General features: G+C 43.8%; 1 protein-coding gene across 3 annotated transcripts in view; it reads left to right on the plus strand.

Moving 5' to 3' along the window:
• Positions 1–13,621, plus strand: part of PDE8A (phosphodiesterase 8A) — a 148,005-nt gene that overhangs the window by 111,160 nt on the left and 23,224 nt on the right. For 2 of the 3 annotated variants that reach the window (XR_007243243.1, XM_048481819.1), the window contains exons 9-16: positions 419–507; positions 2,219–2,270; positions 3,577–3,619; positions 4,614–4,691; positions 7,182–7,252; positions 7,527–7,691; positions 10,917–10,965; positions 11,842–11,977. Coding sequence is in view for 2 of the 3 variants with exons in the window: in XM_048481819.1 (XP_048337776.1) it covers positions 419–507; positions 2,219–2,270; positions 3,577–3,619; positions 4,614–4,691; positions 7,182–7,252; positions 7,527–7,691; positions 10,917–10,965; positions 11,842–11,977 (683 nt within the window). In the remaining variant the exon portion in view is untranslated. The remainder of the gene's footprint in view (positions 1–418; positions 508–2,218; positions 2,271–3,576; positions 3,620–4,613; positions 4,692–7,181; positions 7,253–7,526; positions 7,692–10,916; positions 10,966–11,841; positions 11,978–13,621) is intronic. The other variant, XM_048481820.1, reaches the window with a different exon arrangement.

Here is a 13,621-nt window from a genome sequence, read left to right on the forward strand (position 1 = left end):
TCCACTTTGCACTTTCCCAGCTAGTTGTGCTCAGAGCAGCTTCCAATAAAAATTCATACTATTAAAATATACAATACCATGAAACCCCCCATTTATAGAACTCGATGGCCCTTTAAAACAACGGGGGAACCAGTCCGAAATGGAAGGGCATGCCAATTAAAACTCTCAAAGGAAGGAAAAGAACAATAATATTGCAATGGATACTTGAGGAAAAAGGGAAGAGGGAGAATCATAGAGTTGGAAGAGACCCCAAGGGCCATCAAGTCCAACCCCCTGCAATGCAGGAACACACAATCAAATCAGGGGTAGAGTGAGGCCAGAAAGATGGAATAGTATTGAATTCAGAGAGAATAAATGCAGGCAAGACCTACGAATGGTTGTTCTTCTTGCTGATCTTCTAATCTAATCCCATCCACAGGAATGTCAAGGAACATATTATGCCAAAAAGAAAAATGGAGAGAGCATTCAGCAAAATGTGAAAGTAATACCTGTCATCGGACAGGGAGGGTAAGTGTATAAATCCCAGGTGTCGTGTGGACTTTTGGATTCGTTGACACATTTACAGAAACAAATGGGACAGTCTAGACTTCCTGTGGTTATCAAGCAGAAGATCAGACATTTTGAGAGTTGTTTCCCCTTGTCATAAACTTGTATACTAGATTTATCAGGCCTAACTGCACAGCGTGGTATAGTGGTTAAGAGCAGGTGGATTCTAATCTGGAGAACCGGGTTTGATTCCCCACTCCTCCACCTGAGTGGCAGAGGCTTATCTGGTGAACAAGATGTGTTTCTGCACTCCTACATTCCTGCTGGGTGACCTTGGGCTAGTCACAGAACTCTCTCAGCCCCACCCACCACACAAGGTGTCTGTTGTGGGGAGAGGAAGGGAAAGGAGCTTGTAAGCCACCTAAGGAGTTACAGGAAAGAAAGGTGGGATGCAAATTCAAACTCTTCTTCTTACAATACAGTGTTTAAAGGCCTGGCTTGGATCTTGTTGACCACAAGCTGGGCCAACTGACTGTCCCATGAAGAAGAAGAAGGAGGAGGAGGAGGAGGAGGAGGGGGAGGAGTTTGGATTTATATCCCCCCCTTTCTCTCCTGCAGGAGACTCAAAGGGGCTTACAATCTCCTTGCCCTTCCCCCCTCACAACAAACAACCTGTGAGGTGGGTGGGGCTGAGACAGCTCCGAGAAGCTGTGACTAACCCAAGGTCACCCAGCTGGCGTGTGTGGGGGTGTACAGGCTTAACTGAATTCCCCAGATAAGCCTCCACAGCTCAGGCGGCAAAGCGGAGAATCAAACCCGGTTCCTCCAGATTAGATACACAAGCTCTTAACCTCCTACACCACTGCAGAAGGAAAGGCTCAGATTGAGTTCATGCCACCCGGGTGATAATGAGAGGCACTGGCTTATATACGCGCGCGCGTGCGCGTGCGTGTGTGTGTGTTTAAAATTCTGTTCTCCAGATTAGAGTCCGCTGCTCTTGACCACTATACCATACTCACTACTGGTCTTGAATCTTGCTCCATTTGGTTAGTTTCCTATTTCATTTTCAGTTTTTTTTTACAGGTTGGTTTTATTATTGAGTTGTAGATAATTAACCGCTTTAAAGCACATGTTTTAAATATTTTAAATATTTTATATAATGGATGTTTTAAATAATACAAAATAAGATCTCCTTATTTGGGGGTTGGGGGGTTCAGTTTTGTGTATTTATTGAGAGGTGGTCCCGTGTGGCGGTCCCCTCCCTATTTTCATTACAGGGAAGCCCAAAGACTTTATATTGCCAGGATGATTAAATTATAGATGTTTACATGACTGAGGTTTTAAATTAAGATGTATAGCTGTTGCATGGTTTTATTGAGTTATTTATATTTATGGGTTGATGTTGTTGTTTGCCGCCCTGAGTCCAGCTTTGCTGGGGTAGGGTGGGATATAAATTTAAAATAAAGTTAAAAGGGGGGGGGGGGTTGCAACAGTAGGGTATTGTTCAGTCAGAAGGATGGGGCAAGGCCTTTCATCTTCATCCTGGACAGGATCCTCCAAGTAACCCTCTTGGGCCAGGGTTCTACTCCCACAACAGTCTGTATCGCAAAACAGTAGTTTACATTACCCAATCAAGCTTGTCTGAATTTATTTCCTAGCAGAGTTTAAATCAGAACTCACTGGTTTGAGCAGATAATAAAATTAATATATGTTTCCCGTTTGTTCCTCACAGAAAAATTAGACACTATGTGTCACTTAGCAGCGCGTGCAACGACAATAATAAGGTAAACAGGACTCGACAGGCTGCTTTCTTTGAGCTGTATATAATTCCTAGTTGGAGTTGCCATCTCCAGGTTGGGAAATTTGGGGGTGGAGCTTAGCCAGGGTTATGATGTCATAGAGTCCACCTGCCAATGGTGCCCTTTTCTCCAGGGTAACCAAACTTTAGTTCCAGGAGATCTCCAGCCACACAATATAAACAAATAAGGAAGGTGCAACAGAAAAATAGAAAAACACTACTTTGCATCTGTTGGCTAGTGGTACCCTAGCACTGAACAATCCTAAAACCAATTTACCCTTAACATTCATCATGTCTTCCAAAACTAGTTCAATCAAGAACCCCTCTTTATCATGGTATTGTTTTAGAGAGAGTCCAGATGGCATGCTATTTAAAAGAACTGATAAATCCTAAACAAAGATGGCCTTTCAGTAGGGCAAGATTCAATTCCTTTCCCTCTGCCTTTCTTAATGGGTGCTTTTTGAGGATACCCCCTCAAGAATGGTTGTGTTCTTACTGTTTTAACGCTACTGAAACTGTAGAACATATTTTATGTATTTGCCCTAAACGTGCTCATTATAGACCTGATTTCTCCAATATATTACCCTCTCGCATTAGGGATTGCCCTACAATATTTTGGGTATGTTTTCTTTTGGATAATCGGTCAGCTGAGATAATAGAGCTGGTAGCCGAATTTTTAAGTAATGTATTCATGAATTAATAGACTTCAAACATTTTGGTTTGTTATTTAGCTTCTACTATTGATGCCTAATAAAGTTCTGATTGATTGATTGAACTAGTTTAATCAATACTACATCAAAATCACTACTGTAGATGCTCCCCATCTTATAATTTTCCCCGAAAGCATATAAATGTCTTCACAGGCTATTGTGCAACCTCATATATAAAATAATATTAAACCAATAATCCTTCAGACAAAATAATGTTAGAGCAATAACCTTTCAGACTAATTGGCCACTGGTTTCAGACCTGATCTTGCTATCTTCCTGGTCCGAAGAATACGGTTCTGTAAACTCCTGGAAAGCACATTTTTTTCTTTCCAGTGCCTTTGTAATTATCATTCAGGAGAGCAATTCTCTCTTTGCCTGCTGACGTCAGAGCTTCATGATTGAACTGGTTTTGGAAGACACGTAGAGTGTGGAAGATAAATTTGTGTTATTCAGTACTAGGGTACTGCTAGCTGGTTGGTGCAAAGAGAGTGTTTTTCTGACCACCTGGAAATTGGCAGCCCTGTTCTGAGGTCACCTTGGCACACCTGCTAATTACCCTTTTTTTCTCTTGTTGATTTGTAGGCCGAAAGGATTTGTGAACGTGTTCAGGCTGAGTCCCAGACAGGTACGATGCTTCAAGTTTCTCATATGAAAGCTGTTCAGGCGGGAGCTTGGTTTTAGTGTATCCAAACCAACTAAAAGCAAAATATTCTCACATCAAAATCTTTCTAAAAATGGCATTTTTTGCGTGGCTAGAACTGCGGGCCTTTGCCTGAAGATAGGGCTTGGAGCTGGGGCTTAGGAGGCAGCCAAACACAGACACATTTGCACCCCTAAGAGGACCTTGCAGCAGGGACAAATCTATCAGAAGGACATAGGGCAGTGGTGGCGAACCTTTGGCACTCCAGATGTTATGGACTACAATTCCCATCAGCCCCTTCCAGCATGGCCAATTGGCCATGCTGGAAGGGGCTGATGGGAATTGCAGTCCATAACATCTGGAGTGCCAAAGGTTCGCCACCACGGACATAGGGGGTCAATTGACCCCAGGCACGATCCAGTAGATCAAGTGGAGGGCAAAATTGCACTCCCTGATGTGATCAAGCGGGGGCCTGCATATGTCCCTCCGGCAGGAGGTTGCGCCTGCCTCGCTCCAGAGGTGCCCAAGCTGGCAGGCCCACAGCTTGCCAAGTCACCAGGACCCAGCGCTGACAACTTGGCAAGCCATGGGCCTATGCGCCCCCCCCCCCGAGCGAGGCAGGCATGGCCTCCGCTCCAATGGGGGGGGGGCGGCAGCACTTGGGTAAGTGGGGTGGGGGGCACGGAGGGGGCACTGGAACAGGTGTTGCCCCAGTCACCATTTTCCCCTGGTACGCCTCTGCCTTGCAGCACATAAGTCTTTGAGCAAACAGGCAGCGTAAGGCATTTCTATTGACTGTCCTGGCCGGGGCACCATTCCCCTTGAAGCTGCTCTAAAACACAGCAATTGAGTCTAGACCAACGGGTTTGGCTGAAGTAACATTGAAGCCCAAGCCTCCCAGAGTGCCGTTGGGCTGTCAACCTGACAGGCTTTCAAAAGATTGTGCTGCAATAATAAGATGACTCGATGGTCTCTACAGATATCCAGTCTTGTAGACACAAAGACAGAAGGAAAGGTTCTTTAGACGTCCGATCGACCACGTCTCGGGGCAGCGATGGTACGTCATACCCCTGTTGATTTTCTTTTTATTTATTTATTTATTTATTTTATTCAATGTAATACTCTGCCCTCTCCAGGCCAAAGCTGGGCTCAGGGCAGCTAACATACTTACTTTCAACCACAATCATAAACAGTTTAGCACAGGGGTAGGGAACCTGCGGCTCTCCAGATGTTCAGGAACTACAATTCCCATCAGCCCCTACCAGCATGGCCAATTGGCCATGCTGACAGAGGCTGATGGGAATTGTAGTTCCTGAACATCTGGAGAGCCGCAGGTTCCCTACCCCTGGTTTAGCAATATATTTGCTGTCTTGTACAGATACTGTCAAGGTTAATCGGCCTTGAATTTGCTTTGGTCACTGCCACTTTCAAAATAGGCCACCGCTTTTGAAGAAGAAGAAGAAGAGTTTGGGTTTATATCCCCCTGTAAGGAGGGGTTTATATTCCTCCTGTAAGGAGACTCAAAGGGGCTTACAATCTCCTTTCCCTTCCCCCTCACAACAAACACCTTGTGAGATAAGTGGGACTGAGAGAGCTCCAAAGAACTGTGACTAGCCCAAGGTTGCCCAGCTGGCATGTGTTGGAGTGCACAAGCTGATCTGGTTCACCAGATAAGCCTCCATAGCTCAAGTGGCAGAGCGAAGAATCAAACCCGGTTCTCCAAATTAGAGTGCACTACACCACCCTGGCTCTTAAGCCATGTACCTGCCACTAAACCCCCCCAATAATTACATATTCAGAAAAGTGATTTGGGGTTAGTACTTCTGAACCATTTGGGCAATTGTTCTGCCGCCATTTAAAAATCCCTACTGCTGATCTTTCATGAAAACTACTTCCCTGTTAATGACAGTTTCCTTTAGAGAAGCATGTACAGCTAGTAATACAACCCAGAAGATCTTAAGTAGTAAATTTCTTTTTAAAAATCTGCTCCTCAAGCATTTAAGACTCGAACACAAAAAGAATGCGGCCCTGTGGCAGAATGACTCAATTAAGTCATTCTGTGCCTCTTCATTTATTTCATTGTGACTGCAAAGATATGCTTGAAAGTGCATAGATGCAGTATCAAAGAGTTTGAGGCCCCAATATTGTGTAGACCTCATTGCTTCTGTTGATAATACTGGTGACAACCAAAGCCAAAATAAATAATGTGAAATGGTAAACAGTATGCAAAGTAAGATAAATTACACACCTTGGAATGAATTTGCATAATGTATGCTGAGCATTGGGTTCAGATTTTTTTTGCCCCTTCCTCTCATATATATTGCCTGTATACAGTGAAAAAAACACTCAAAATCCACCACTTCCTATTTTTTGTGCCCATGTAATGATGGCTCAGTTGAATCTCTGGTCCACCAATTACTAAACTGTTTCAGATTCGAGGAAATCAGATCCAAGTATGTGAATCTTACTCCTTTACATTTACCTGATCTCCCCGATTTATTTAGATTACACTACTTGCTAGACAATCCTGATCCTTCTCTCTGTATGATAGTGGCAGACTTTCTCCTGGAAATTACTAAATGCCAGTAGATTTCCCTCCACTTAACATTTATTTCCTGTACTGTATATGTTTTTAAATCAGTTTTTTTACTATTGTTGTACTGTTGTCTATGCCAATAAAGGCTTGTTGCTGCTGCTATTTTTTTATCAATTTAAGTCTCAGCCATTGCCTTAGGGTGAAAAACCATTTCATTTGCTCAAAAGAGAGTTGTCATTGAAACATAGTCACTCTTTGCAAAAATAAAAATGATATAAGAAGAAGAAGAGTTTGGATTTATATCCCCCCTTTCTCTCCTGCAGGAGACTCAAAGGGGCTTACAATCTCCTTGCCCTTCCCCCCTCACAACAAACACCCTGTGAGGTGGGTGGGGCTGACAGAGCTCCGAGAAGCTGTGACTAGCCCAAGGTCACCCAGCTGGCATGTGTGGGAGTGCCCAGGCTAATCTGAATTCCCCAGATAAGCCTCCACAGCTCAGGCGGTAGAGCGGGGAATCAAACCCGGTTCCTCCAGATTAGATACACAAGCTCTTAACCTCCTACACCACTGCTGCTCCTTTACCCCCCTTTCCCAGGGGCGGTACGCCCAGGGGGACATATGGGGCCAAATGTCCCTGGGCTGTGGCCATTTAGTCATGTGGGGGGGGGTGGAAAATCACCCCCCCACCCCTCCTCCTTACCCCCATTTGGTTGTGGTGGGGGAGGGCAGCCACCCATCCGGAGGAGCGGGGTGGGGGACATGGAAAACTCAGATTTTGCACCAGGCTACATTTTTCCTATATATGCCTCTGCCCTTTCCAAGTTGTCATGTTCGTTGGGCTTTTTTTTGGCATGGGCAAATGTCAGTGGGCATCCAAATCCTTACTGAAGAGCTGCATTGTATTAGGTTGTCTCATATAATAGGTCTGGCAGGTGAGCCATCAAGACAGACGTGCCGGCATCCAGGTTTCTGATGGGTTCACAATGTATTCTATTTTCTCCCCTTGCATAGGTAGTTCACAGAGAAGGCACTCGTCTATGGCCAGGATACATTCCATGACTATTGAAGCACCTATTACTAAGGTAAGATACCATTGTGGAGTTCCTTTCTATCGATCACCTATAGATTTTGAGCTTCTTTCCTTTGTGCTGTTGCACAACATCTATATGTTTTCCTGGGCATGAGAATCGCTAGCTTGTTGTGTTCATTCACTTAAACATTTAGGCTTGCTAACTTGGGGATTCCATCACTGTAGAATCCAGATGAACTGGCAAAAACTGTCCTGACCGTGAATGGACCAGTGATCTGCTTCAGTGCAAGGAAATTTCACGTGTCCGTCCTTTTCTTTCAACTTAGGTGATAAATATAATCAATGCTGCACAAGAAAGCAGTCCCATGCCGGTAGCTGAAGCTTTAGATCGAGTCCTTGAGATTCTGAGGACCACTGAGCTATACTCTCCGCAGCTTGGGACAAAAGATGAAGACCCTCATACAAGTGACCTTGTCGGAGGCTTGATGACGGTAAGTGGAAACCGGTTTTAGTTGCTAACAGTTAGTGCGTCAGCTTAGGCCTAGTACAGTGATGGCGAACCTATGGCACGGGTGCCACAGGTGGCACTTGGAGCCCTCTCTGGGGGCACGCACACACAGAGTTCATCATGTGGGGGGTGGAAAATCACACACACACCATGCACACACACATCTAGGCTGACCTGTGCCTCTGAGCACGATGTGCGTGCACCAAGGGAGGACTCGGCTGGCGGGCCTGGTGCCTGTGCTCCGGGTGGCTGTTGCCTGAGGGGGGGGGGGCAGAGGAGGCAGAGATGCTAGAGAGGCACAGAGCGGTGCGCGCGGGACTTGCTGGAGGCTAGAGCAGGCTGGCCCCTGCTCAAGCGGGTGGGGCGGAGGAAGAGGGAGCCAACCAGTTTTTTCTAAACTAAAACCTCAGCATTCAGGTTAAATTGCCGGGTTGGCACTTTGCGATAAATAACTGGGGTTGGGTTGCAATTTGGGCGCTTGGTCTCAAAAAGGTTCGCCATCACTGGCCTAGTATAACCTGACTCAAATGTTGCTCTGCTATGAAACGCCCCTAGTGATCCCTAGACAGACTTGTTTTGTCTCCTTATTTAGAGAGACGGTATACTGTAGTGGTTAGAATGCCAGACTAGGATTTGGGAGACCCTAGTTTGAATCTCCATTCTGCTACAGAAGCTGGGTGATGGTGGGCCTGGAGTAACAGACCCTTAGACTGGGTGATCTTGGGCCAGTCACGTACAATAAATCTCCCAGGGTTGTTATGAGACTGCTCTGCATCCCCATTGGGGAGAAAGGTAGGGTTTAAATGCAGCAAATAGAGAAATAAAAAAATTACCAAAGGGGGCAGGAGAGAAACTGACTAGGTCTGCCAGTTCCCGGAATGTTTATTCAGATTTTAGTACCATTGGATGGTTAAAACTTTAAAAACAATGCCCAAAATCTTAAAAGACACACACACACACACGTGGCTCCTTCCGTACATGCAGCATAGTGCATTTTCAATCCGTTTTCAATGCACTTTGAAGGCGGATTTTACTGTATGGAATAGCAAGATCCACTTTCAAACAATGGCCCCTTCCGCACACGCAAAATAATGCGTTTTCAAACCACTTTCACAATTGTTTGCAAGTGGATTTTGCTATTCCGCACAGCTTCAAAGAGCACTGAAAGCAGTTTGAAAGTGCATTATTCTGCATGTGCAGAATGGATTGTGCGGAATGGTGAAAGTGGATTCTGCATGTGCGGAATGGTGAAAGTGGATTGAATGTGCATTATTCTGCATGTTCGGAAGAGGCTTGAAACCATCAGTAAAATGACAACTAGCCATTCAAAATCACTGTTAGTAGCAGGAAAATTGCCACAAGATTACACTTATCAATGAATGTTGCATTCATAATGCCATGTCATATTCAGAGTTAAGAACAAATATCTTTAACAGTCTTCGGCTGAGGTAAGCAAGTAGGGTGACCAAGAAGTATGTGATTAATGAGAGGCAGCTACCAAAAAGACCCTGCTCCTGGAATAAAACAATCCTGTGGCTGCCTTTCAAAAGTAAAATTATTATTTTTTTTTCAAAGACTCACAAGGAAGCTTATACTGAAATTGAACTGTATGGGTGCTTAGTGGGGGGGGGGGGCATGTTACCAATTTCTAAAGTCTGAAGGACTTACCAATCAAGCATGGCCATGGTACAAAACGTAACCAGATTAACAGTCACGGCTTCTCCGGGAAGAATCTTAGGAATTGTAGCTCAGAGCGCCTGGGTTAAGGGTCTGTACCCTACTGCAGTGCCCTGAGTTCTTTGGGAGAATCTCATGATATTTAATTTGGAGTGCCTTCACTTCGTGCATTGCCAACCATCTGGCAGAATAATCACTTCTTACGAACGAAGGATGACTTAAGCATTGCAAAGTATATTGCGTATTAAAAATGTTTAAATGCTAATGTTGACAATATTCAGTCCTGGATTCTTGGAGCGGACGCTGAAAGCTCTACTTTGGCCGCAACCTGCTGAAGTCATTGTTAAATCAGCCTTCAGATCCTGTTCACTTCCCCCTGCAGGTTCGCAAAGCTCCAGACTAATTGATCTATCGTCCTTAAAATAGAAGCTTGATGCAGGAATAGACTCAAAGCAGCTATCGCCTTCAGATCTGCTGTTGACTTTATCCTGTAACATTAGGAAACGATGGCTGTTATCCCGGGTAGGCAGTGGCGTGTACACTTGAGGGCAAAGATGCACGTGTGCCCAGAAGTTGTTCTGCAATTTTTGGCTGAACCGTCAAGCCTGCTTTTAAACATGGAAGTCATTTGCCCACTTGGCCGGTGAAACCTGCCAAGATTCCTCCAGCCAACAAGGCAAACTGATGAGCCCTGTGCCAAAAACAGCAATCAGTATGGTCCAGTGGCTGAAGCCCTTTCCCTATGAAGAATCCCTGATGAGTCTGGGGTTACCTGTCCAGAAAAGATTATGACTGGGGGTGGGCAGGGCAGGATAGAGGTTTATACAATTGTGCCCAGGTGGAGAAAGTGGACAGAGAGAATGAATGAATGAATGAATGAATGAATGAATGAATGAATGAATGAATGAATGAATGAATGAATGAATGAATGTTTATTTACGGTCATTGACCTGTAAAATATGAAATACTTTAAATTACAAAAATACAGAAAAAATGCATAAGAAATTTGAGATATATAAAACGAATGAAAGAAACATTATCCATCTAAAAGTGAAAAGAAATTAGCTGCCACACCCGATAGAGTCCTAAGGGCAATCTGGCTGCGACATCTTTCACCCCATTGAACGCCAGGGTTGATTCAGTTGATCTGGTTGGCTAGGTGGGTGTCCCCTACCTCCTTCACTGCTCCATGTGTGTGTCCTCCCGAAGCTGCGGTGGAAGAGGATGACCATACCAGCCAGAAGGAGTGTACCGTTCCTTGGTCAAGGATATACGACAGAGAGAGTGTTTTCTCCCTCTCCCAGTGGGGACACCCTCTGGAATTGATGCAATAGGATCAGGACTGACAAAAAGAATCCTTCGCTAAATAAGTAATGACGTTGGGGAATTTCCTGCCACAGGATGGCCACCATCAGAGGTAGCTTTAAAAGGGGATGAGACCGATTCTTGGTGGTGAACCGGCTGATTCTGACTGTGAAAGCTTTCGACAATACACATGTCAACAGTTCATTTAATTTTGTTTCTTAAACAGGATGGTCTACGAAGACTATCTGGGAATGAGTATATATTATCAGCAAAACGTAAGTATTGTTGTGGCAGCGTTTCTTATGCTAGAAATAAAGACCTAATTTTATGATAAATCATGACAAAAGGTTTTTTTTTAATACTGTACAATTTTTAACAATGACTACAGAAATCAGATAGTTGTCATGTGGGATAAGGTACTGTACATACTCGAGTATAAGCCAACTTTTTCAGCACATTTTTATGCTGAAAAATCTCCCCTCGGCTTATACTCGAGTATATACGGTAATTCCAAGACGGCAGCCGGAGCTGGGGCTGCTGTGGGGATCCAGTAAGCATGTTGCTGCTTTTTTTTCTAACTCACCAGAGAGCTGTAAAAACAAGCTTTAAGAACAGCCTGCATAGCATTACAACTAGGGCGTGTGTGTGTGTGTGTGTTAAAAGAAACCGAGGCATTTCTCTCCTAAGGGTTATTGGTGCATTGCATTCTAGATGAATACAATTCTTCATACAGTAGTTTACTGCCAAATACTGATGTTGCTGAAGACAAAGACTTTTTTTGGAGCAAAGTTTAGGCTGGCATGGCTATGAATCCCAGAATTATTCTACATGTGGAGGAAAACAGTGGTTCATTTCTGTTCCTAGAGTGCTGGAAAGCTGTTCATCCCTAATGCAAACTCTGTTAAGCAACTCTATCTCATCATGCTCCCAAATCTTCTGTTTTTAGCTGCTACTGAGTCAAGTTCGAAGGCTTATACTTGAGTCAATAAGTTTCCCATTTTGTAAAATTAGGTGCCTCGGCTTATATTTGTGTTGGCTTATACTCGAGTATATATGGTATATTGAACCAAAGCTATTGATGCATTCAAAACAATTTGGGTGACATTTTCAATTTTGATAATTTGGTAACATTTTTGTCTTTTTTCCCTTAGAAACTCATCAGGTTCCAGGCAGCTTAATCTCACCTATCTCCCTTAATGATATACCACCACGAATAGCACAAGCGATGGAAAACGAAGAATACTGGGACTTTAATATCTTTGAATTAGAAGCAGCGACCCACAAAAGGTTTGGTAATCAAAGGCAGCATGTGCACAAGTTACTATCAGTTTTTAGGCCCTAAGCTGGGTTAGCACCCCAGTGTCAGACATGGGCCCCTTCCGCACATGCAGAATAATGCACTTTCAATCCACTTCCAATGCACTTTCAATCCACTTCCAATGCACTTTCAATGAGAGTGCATTATTCTGCATGTGTGAAAGTGCCCTTAAAATCTACTTATTTTAATTGTGGAAGATCACTGCTGCTAATGTTTTAATGTTTAATTTATTTATTGTTTTAATTGAAACTATTTGCTGTATTTAAATGTTGATTGTTTTGTAAACCGCCCTGAGCCCTTCGGGGGTAGGGCGGTCTATTAAATTTAATAAATTAATAAATTAATAAATTAATAAATTAATAAATTAATAATAATAATAATAATAATAATAATAATAATAATAATAATAATAATAATAATAATAATAATAATAATAATAATAATGCAGATTCTAGCAGATTCAGCAGCTTCTAACAGCAACTGAGAATTACCTTTAGCAGTTGAGGTAATAATAATTTTTATTGTCACTAGATCACTTCTGATATATTTGAGGCAGGCTTGTAAAGAGCCCATTTCCTGGTCGCCAGAGTGAATTAATTTCTAAGAGAGCAGGCTGGTGACTTCGGGGAAGAAATATTTACAAGGCTGTTTTGTGGCTGGTACCCTCCTAACCCAGCTGTCTTCCGAGTTGAATAGTGTAATGTAATGTAAGCTTTATTTACGTTCAATGACCAAATACAATACAGTTCTCCAATACAGCAAAAAAATCTGCATCACAACAGCAGATTCAAATCTCTCCCTGATACTCCAGCACTTTCCATATATGTATCGTTAATGTAAGCATACCAAATAGAACCGAAATCGGCTGTTGTGGGTTTTCCAGGCTGTATGGCTGTGTAACATGGCCATACAACCAGTGGCGTTCCTGCCTAGGGACAGGGGGTACCCTCTGTCCCCGGGCGCCCCCCATTTGGTCACGTGGGGGGGCGCCAACATTTCAGGGTCGTTTGTGTGTTTTTAAAGTTTTAAAGTGTTTTTCACGTTTCGGCCTACAGGGGGCGCATTTTTAAGGCTAGCGGCACCAAAATTTCAGGGTACCATCCAGAGACTGTCCTGATTATACTACCCAAATTTGGTGATGTTTGGTTCAGGGGAAGCAAAGTTATGGACCCCCAAAGGGGGGTGCCCCATCCCCATTGTTTTTAATGGGAGCTAACCTGAGATGGGGCTACCCATTTTGAGGGACCATAACTTTGGTCCCCCTGAACATAACTTCACCAAACTTGGGTGGCATCATAAGAATAGTTAACAGATGATATCCTGAAAATCTGGTGCCACTAGCTTTAAAAATACATCCCTTCCAGGCACCCCAAGAAATTTGTCTAAGATTCTTTGTTTTGCAGTGACTTTGCTGCATTGTAGCCAATGGGGAATTTCTGAGTGTGGGCAGGCTGCACATTTTGAAGATAGAAGCACCAGACTTTCAGGGTGGCTCCAGGAGGGCCTCCTGGTAATAGCATCCAGGTTTGGAGACCTTTGCTTCTGGGGGTTCAATTTTATGGGCCCCTAAAAGGCTTATTTTGTTTCCCGGCTCCTGCACATGAAAGCCTGTG

Source organism: Sphaerodactylus townsendi, linkage group LG17, assembly GCF_021028975.2.
Source record: "Sphaerodactylus townsendi isolate TG3544 linkage group LG17, MPM_Stown_v2.3, whole genome shotgun sequence".
NCBI classification, from domain to species: domain Eukaryota; kingdom Metazoa; phylum Chordata; class Lepidosauria; order Squamata; family Sphaerodactylidae; genus Sphaerodactylus; species Sphaerodactylus townsendi.